Source organism: Entelurus aequoreus, linkage group LG10, assembly GCF_033978785.1.
Source record: "Entelurus aequoreus isolate RoL-2023_Sb linkage group LG10, RoL_Eaeq_v1.1, whole genome shotgun sequence".
Taxonomy (NCBI): Eukaryota; Metazoa; Chordata; class Actinopteri; order Syngnathiformes; family Syngnathidae; genus Entelurus; species Entelurus aequoreus.
In genome coordinates this window covers 38993673-39001972 of record NC_084740.1, presented here as the reverse complement: position 1 = coordinate 39001972, position 8300 = coordinate 38993673, and the positions used below count along the sequence as shown (strand labels likewise).

General features: G+C 38.3%; 1 protein-coding gene across 2 annotated transcripts in view; it reads right to left on the bottom strand.

Annotated features, from left to right (window-relative positions):
* The window catches only part of mmp23bb (matrix metallopeptidase 23bb), a 10539-nt gene extending 5965 nt beyond the window's left edge, over positions 1–4574 (bottom strand). Inside the window, exons 1-4 of one of the 2 annotated variants that reach the window (XM_062060805.1) lie at positions 4423–4574; positions 544–659; positions 351–484; positions 116–283 (exon numbers count right to left, since the gene is read on the bottom strand). In XM_062060805.1, coding sequence (XP_061916789.1) covers positions 116–283; positions 351–484; positions 544–659; positions 4423–4515 — 511 coding nt within the window. In that variant the 5' untranslated portion in view covers positions 4516–4574. The remainder of the gene's footprint in view (positions 1–115; positions 284–350; positions 485–543; positions 660–4422) is intronic. The other variant, XM_062060806.1, reaches the window with a different exon arrangement.
* Positions 4575–8300: the final 3726 nt, after the last annotated feature.

The following is an 8300-nucleotide window of genomic DNA, read 5'->3' as shown; positions in this document are numbered from 1 at the left end:
AATCGATATGGTTTTGAAAGTGAAAAACATAAAAATGGCCCCATCATGTTCACATTTTTCAGTGGAAAAAGTTTGGACACCCCTGGTCTAGAAGCTTCTGACAAAGTCACACTACCTTGTTTCCAGCTGAACCTGGACTTCCCCAGGATCCAGAACTCGTGGTTGTCAAAGTGGATCTCTCCGCGTGGCGGCAGGAAGGCGTGCGCCAGCTCGCCATTCAGCCCGTCGAAACACGGGTGGAGCGGCGAATGCCAACAGTCAGAGTGGTTGAAGGTGTAGAAACCTGGCACACGCGCACGTCAGACCGCGCCGGCTGTCCTCGTTAGCCCCGCCCACCCCCGGCTACCTACCGATGACGATGTCGGCGCTGGCGTTGGTGACCTCCGCGAAGCTCAGCGGCGACACGTCGCTCCACTTGGCGAAGGCGATGCTGATGGCCTTCCTGGTGTCGTCCACACTCAGCGTGTTGGGGAACTTGTCCACCCTGCAGGAGACCACAGGTCAAAGGTCAAACGTGAACGCCGCGTCAGGCGCTAGCGTCACCTGTACGTGATGTTGACGTGCGTCCACTTTTGTCCCAGAGGGTTGATGGTGTAACGTTTGCTGACTCTGTGAAGCGAACTGTCATGGCGGCGCTCCGCCGTGTTGGCGCCAAACACCTGCAAGATAAAACATTTTTTTTAAAAACTCAATGTCAGGTTCAAACACTGATGACATCTATTAAACAAGACAAGAAGCAAATAATTAAACAGACAGAATTGAATTTGGCTCAATTTGAGGAGAGACGCTTGGACATCTGTACCCTTGTACAGTGTCATTACGCTCTGCCAAAAGATTGTACGCCTCCCCCTTTATTTGGACTTTCTCTGACCACATGACAACAGCTGCTTCTAAGGAACGAGGTCGTAAACAGCCATCGCCTTTGATTACAACAGTTCACAGAAAAGGTCGTAAAAGAGTTCAAAAAGAGGTTCGTAAAACAGTTCAAAAAGGAAGTTCAAAAAGAGGTCGTCTGGAAATTGGGCAGATCCTGCCTTCTCTCCGCTTTGTAGACCTTGGGTTAAAACAATATATTTCTGTTGATTACAATACATGAAAGAAAATAGAAACACCTTCATGTTGCTTCCCCCCATACACAGTGGAGTTTTACTAGCCTTCTTCTTGGTAGGTTTCAAAGACAGCTTTTGGTCTTCTCGCTGGGAACTCATTTCAACACGAAGTTGAAATGATTCTAACACTTAACTTCCTCTGCGGTCTACCAGGGGGCAGCATGCATGGACATAACCACTGCTCACTGCTGCCCCCTACAGGATAGAGGTGGGATTTAGGGCTCTTTAAAGGGAGCCATATCTTGATGAGATGTTTCTGTAAAAGAGCTGTTCAAAAGACTGACTCCTTATTATACTTTTTTTTTTGGCAATGAAATAATCACTGGTAGCCATCACGTGGGTCAGTATAATTTAAATTTAGAGAAATATAACTGTATTGATAAGAATTATTCTGAAATATTGGCAATAATTGTATTTATTTAATATCTTTATTTAAAAGGGAAAAAATAATACAAATATTAAGAAACACTTGTTTTTCCCTACCTCCCAAAAATACCCTAAATATATGTATTTATTATTATAAGTTTAAAGTACCAATGATTGTCTCACACTGGTGAAACGTGTCCTCTGCATTTGACCCATCTCCTTGTTGATCCCCTCCCACGCCTGGGAATTATTTTTGGTGATGTATTCCCTAATTCCAACCCTTGATGCTGAGTGCCAAGCAGGGAGGTAACAGGTCCCAATGTTATAGTCTTTGGTATGACTCAGCCGGGGTTTGAACTCACAACCTACCGATCTAAGGGCAGACACTCTAACTACTAGGCCACTGAGTAGGGCACAAAAACACAAATGTGCACTATTATCCACCCGAAAAAATTTCAAAGTGGACATTTTCATTCATTATTTTTTGAGTAATGACAGTAAAAAAAGAAAAGCCCACTTAAATTATTTGGGATCCAAATACAAGTGTTAAAAATGAGTTGTATATACATTTTTTTCAGTTTTTTTCCAACGCTTAAATCTTGAGCTAAACATCAGGGGCCGTACTTATCAAGCTTCTTAGAATTACTCCTAAGAAGTCTGCTAAGAGTTGACTTAAGAGTAAATAAATTATTCGCTGAAAGCTGCACTTAAAAGTTAGTTATCAAGCGTCTTACTCACACTTTCAGCGAAGTGTAGGACTGAATCTTAAGTGTCACACTCAGAGCTGAATTACGACATTACTATGTGCCGTAAACGGAATTTTAGGTGACGTCATTTCTGTGTCCATAGAAATGACCAATCACGGAAGGGAATCCCTTGTCTAAGAATAAAGAAATATCTTGGAAATATTTAAGTGGACAATGGGAGTGTATATTTTGACAATAAACTACTAAATAATACAAAACAAACTAGTCCCCGCCGGCACTCACGCTACCGCTCCCTCTCTTCTATCGCCCACACACTCACTGACGTCACTCACCTCACAGCCACACACATACGCTACTGTCATAACATTTTCTTTCCAATTAATTAATTAGGCAACTAATTTGAAACTGGTGTGGGTGGCTCTATATATACTAGCCCACTGCAGACACATGCAGAAATCAACAAGGAATCGAAAAGTATTAAATCTGTGACAAAAATAATATCCGCTCTGTCTAAACGATACCGTTTGATCAGCTGCTCGTCATCAAAAAAAACAAAATATTGTTCCGTTCCCTGAACGTTCGCGCACGTCTCTCTCGCCTCAGTGCCATCCCCTGCTGGCAACTCCTAACCACTTAAGACACCTCTGAAGGTCTCTTAAATATCGTGGAGAGTAGGAGTGATTCTTAGACTTAAGAACGTTGATAAAAAGCTTTTATTCTTAAGTTTGAGAGTAGGACTAAATTTCGCAAATTCTCAGGACTTAAGTGTAAAATGGCATTCTAAGAAGCTTGATAAGTACGGCCCCTGGTCTATCTATCAATATAAAGTAAAAAATGTGTAGTATATATATATATATATATATATATATATATATATATATATATATATATATATATATATATATATATATATATATATATATATATATATATATATTAGGGCTGCAACAACTAATCGATTAAATCGATTAAAATCGATTATAAAAATAGTTGGCGATTAATTTAGTCATCGATTCGTTGGATCTATGCTATGCGCATGTGCAGAGGCAATTTTAATTTTTAATTTTTTAAATTTTTATAAACCTTTATTTATGAACTGCAACATGTACAAACAGCTGAGAAACAATAATCAAAATAGGTATGGTGCCAGTATGCTGTTTTTTTTTCAATAAAATACTGGAAAGGATAGAAATGTAGTTTGTCTCTTTTATGCGATTACTAATCGATTAATCGAAGTAATAATCAACAGATTAATCGATTATCAAATGAGTCATTAGTTGCAGCCCTAATATATATATATATATATATATATATATATATATATATATATATATATATATATATATATATATATATATATATATATATATATATATATATATACATATATATATATACATATATATATATTTGAGCAATGACATTTAAAAAAAACAAAAATTCTTGGGGATCCAAAAGGGTCTCACTCATACTAGTGTTAAAAATGAGTCATATATATACATTTTTTTCTCTGTTTTTTTCCCCCCAACGTTTAAATCTTGAGATCAACATCAGGTCAATCTGTCAATTTAAAGTAAAAAAATAAATGTAAATACATATAAAAATATACATATTTTTTTGTTTTTACTGTAAATATTCTGTAAGGTAGTCTAATATCCCCATGCTTTGAAAGTGATATCAATATTTAGAATTTTCCCTTTGTAGTATTTAACATTGCTGATAAAAAAAAACCCCCACATAAAACAAGGATGAAATTTATTTTTGTTGATAAAAGTGTAAATAAAATTACAATTAAAAATTAGGACATCATTCACATGTAAATACAACATTGTACTACCTAGTGTGTGTATGACTGATCTACATCAGAATGAACCATAAAAGGGAACAAAAAACTAAATAAATGAAAAATACATTTAAAAATGTATATATATATTTTTTATTTTTTTTTTATTTTTATGTATTTCTTTATTCAATTGCCAGTCGGGTGACATTGATTTAAGCGTCGAAAGTAAAAAAAATAATTTAAATTGATATATGGTTTATTTTTGCACAATTTGATGGGTCTTTTGGATCCCTAAGACCTTTAGTGAGATTTTTTTAACTGTTACTCCCCTCAAGTGTCTTCAAAGCTCAACTCATGCTTGGTTTCGAACGTACATTTATTTTTATTTTACATTAAATGAAACGTACATACATTCCCTGAAACAACACAACAATTCAAACACTACTCAAATAATTACCTCATTGGCCACATCGATTCTCGGGAAACAAATTGGGTAGAAATCTTCTTTACAAGAAACACTTTTGACCACTTCTCTGAACACGTCAGACATCCACCATTTTGAGTGCCACACCTACTTTGTCCCTTTTCCCGGAAGTTAACAAATGTCCCTAAAAAAATGTTCCCCTAATTTGCATCACCTAAATTCACGTCACAGTTATTATTTATTAAATTAAATGTATTTATATGTATTACTTCCAGTTTATATTTGAATGTTAAATCAGTGAATAGTTGCTATAACAGCAGCTACACTGTCGTTGTTCAAACAATTATAATAATTAAAAAACAATGTTATGAATTATTTACATTTTTTAAACTTCAATTACTTTACATCAAATATTCCACTTTGGACATTTTTTGGGGGAAAAATATTACATATTTCGTGTTTTTGCTATTTTAAAACAACAGGGTTTTCAAGGGAATAAAACACCCAAAATTAAAATTGTGTCAACGAAAAGATTTGAACTTGATATATAAATATTTTGTGTTTAAAGTTTTAAAAAAAATGTATGTATTGGGCTTGTTTTTAACACTTTGATGACTAAGACTCTTTTGGGTCCCCGGGATCTTTAACGCTAATAATGAATTATAATCAATGTTGTCATGAATTATTGACTTATTTAATGAAGGCTCTAATTGCTTCACATCAAATATCCCACTTTTAAAAAAAAATTGGGATGGAAAATATTGCAAGCCATAAAAAAATCAGGGTTTCAACAAAAAAAGCAAAAAACATTTAAAAAATAAAAAAAACACTTTACATCAACAGACCTTAAAGTTGATCTAGAGATTAAAAAAATTAAAAATAAAATATAATAAAAATGAATGACTTATATTTCACATTTTTATAGCTGAGTCTGAGACCCTTCGGGGTCCCCGGGACCAAATTTAAGGGGAGCCCTAAAAATTACACTCAATATTGAGTTTGAGTTTATTTCAAACATGCAAGCATACAACATGATACATCACAATTTCCAGTTTCTCTTTTCAACATGTTCGAAAAGGAGTAGGAAGAAGCAGAGCTTAATTATTGTATTAGTTATGGCAGTGTTTTTCAACCTTTTTTGAGGCAAAGCATGTTTTTTTCATTAAATAATTCCGGAGGCACACCACCAGCAGAAAACGTTAAAAAAATAACACTCCACCAGGTTGTCGTGCCTTATTTTGAGTTTGTTGGTGTTTTCCTGTGTAGTGCTTTAGTTTTTGTCTGTGATTTTGGGGGCCCTTCCTGTTCTGTTGGTGTTTTCCCGTAACCAGTTTCATGTCTTCCTTGGAGCGCTATTCCCCGCACCTTATTTGTGTTAGCAAGCAAGGCTATTTAAGTTGTTGTTATCCTTCTTTGTGTGGACATGTATGGATGTACTTTGTGGACGCCTTAAGTTTTTGCTGTCGTCCAGCATTCTGTTTCTGTTTACTCTGTAGCCAGTTCAATTTTACATAGCCATCTCTATGCTTCAATGCCTTTTCCTTTTGTTCATTTTTGGTTTAAGCATTACATATCTTTTTACCTGCACGCTGCCTCCTGCATATTGGGATCACAACAAACCATCTTCGTCTCACCCGACACATTCCGACTTTTGCAAAGCAATTAACTACCTGCTGCCACCTACTGATATGGAAGAGTATTACATGGTTACCCTGCCGAACTCTACACAGCAAAGACACTAAGTAACATACTTGCCAACCTTGAGACCTCCAATATCGGGAGGTGGGGGGTAGGGGCGGGGGGTGGCTTGGTCGGATGTGGGGGGGGGGGGGCGGTTGGGGGCGTGGTTTATATTGTGGGAAAGCGGACATGAGAACAGGCTGTCCCCACTCAGTCTCAGGTCCGCATTGAGCTGAAGGGGGCGTGGCCTCCAGCTCCGGCTGAATACCGGGAGTTTGTCGGGAGAAAATCTCTGCCGGGAGGTTGTCGGGAGAGGCGCTGAATACCGGGATTCTCCCGCTAAAAACGGGAGGGTTGGCAAGTATGCTAAGTAACGGCACATTATTTGCAGATTATAATTATTGAATTGCAAAAAAAATATTTTTTGGACCACTTAGGTGAGGTTGCATAATTTCCCACGGCACACTAGACCAGTGGTTCTCATATGGGGGTACGCGTACCCCTGGGGGTACTTGAAGGTATGCCAAGGGGTATGTGAGATTTTTTTAAAATATTCTGAAAATAGCAACAATTCAAAAATGCTTTATAAATATATTTATTGAATAATACTTCAACAAAATATGAATGTAAGTTCATAAACTGAACATCAAATCAAGTAGGCTATTCCATTCATTACCATAAAGCCAGAGTTTCCCCCATGCCATGATGGTTTGACCCTCACTAAAATGTCTGTCAAAAAGAACTGTGAAAAGAAATGCAACAATGCAATATTCAGTGTTGACAGCTAGATTTTTTGTGGACAAGTTCCATAAATATTGATGTTAAAGATGTATTTTTTTGTGAAGAAATGTTTAGAATGAAGTTCATGAATCCAGATGGATCTCTATTACAATCCCTAAAGAGGACACTTTAAGTTGATGATTACTTCTATGTGTAGACATCTTTATTTATAATTGAATCACTTGTTTATTTTTCAACAAGTTTTTACTTATTTTTATTTTTTATTTTTCCAAATAGTTGAAGAAAGACCACTACAAATGAGCAATATTTTGCACTGTTATACAATTTAATCAATCAGAAACTGATGACATAGTGCTGTATTTTACTTCTTTATCTCTTTTTTTTCAACCAAAAATGCTCTGATTAGGGGGTACTTGAAGGAAAAAAATGTTCAGAGGGGGTACAGGTTGAGAACCACTGCACTAAACAATAGCTCAAACACTGAATTATGGTAATGATTAGTATCAAAATGGCCCCTTCATGCTTTTTTTTTTTCAGTGTGCGGGCCTCAGTGGAAAAAATGTGGACACCCCATTCAAAGAGGACAGCCACATGCTCCTCAAAAACTTCCCAGAACTTGTCCCAGGTGCATCATGGGAAATAAAATAATCTCATAGTGAAGAGTACATAAAAAAAACCCCGCACAGTCTTTGACGTGGCACATGTGCAACACTTCTACTCTTTATTTACACAACAACAACACACTTTTTGACTGTGCAGAATAAAAGGTGGACTGACCTGTGACGTCATCACCACCACCATCATCATCATCATCATCAGGAGCAGCGGAACCTCCATGACGCTGGTGACGTCACACTGGCCGATGCATGACAAGCCTGCCAATCAAACAGCTGAAGTGGTCCCGGTTCCGTCCCAGTGGGTTTTTGGAGTGCAGTGATCAAGTCCTGCAGCCCAGGGTCTCGTCCGAGGGGGCGGGGTCAGGTGATCTCGAGTTTTAACCCTTTAGCGCTCAAAAAAATGATTTGTGTAGGGTTTTTTTGGGGGGGAGGGGCAGGTACAGGACCACCCTCTCAGAGGTGTTGTCCCACTGACTGAAGATCAGGTCCAGATGTTCTCAGAACATCTGTCCAAACATGTGGTCCGCTTCCTGTCTTTTTGACACGCGTCACGTGGTTTTTCCCATGGCGCGTTCTGCCTGTCCGGCAGGGGGCAGCGGCGAGCTCCCTGCGTGTGGCAACGGTTGCTATGCCAGAGCCGCGCTGTCCATCATAAGTCACGTGGCTGCAAGACGTTATGCTGGGACATTGAATTAGAAAATGGAGTGACGTGGAGTGAGTGACAGGTGGCGCTCACACGCCCCCCCCACCCCCCCGGCAGTCCCCCAGGTGACCCCCCGGGGGGTGTTTGTCCGGCGCGCAGTTGAGGGATGAGGATTTAATGACGCCATTCACACATTCTTGTCTTTGTGTGCGAAAGGAAGCGTCGGTCAG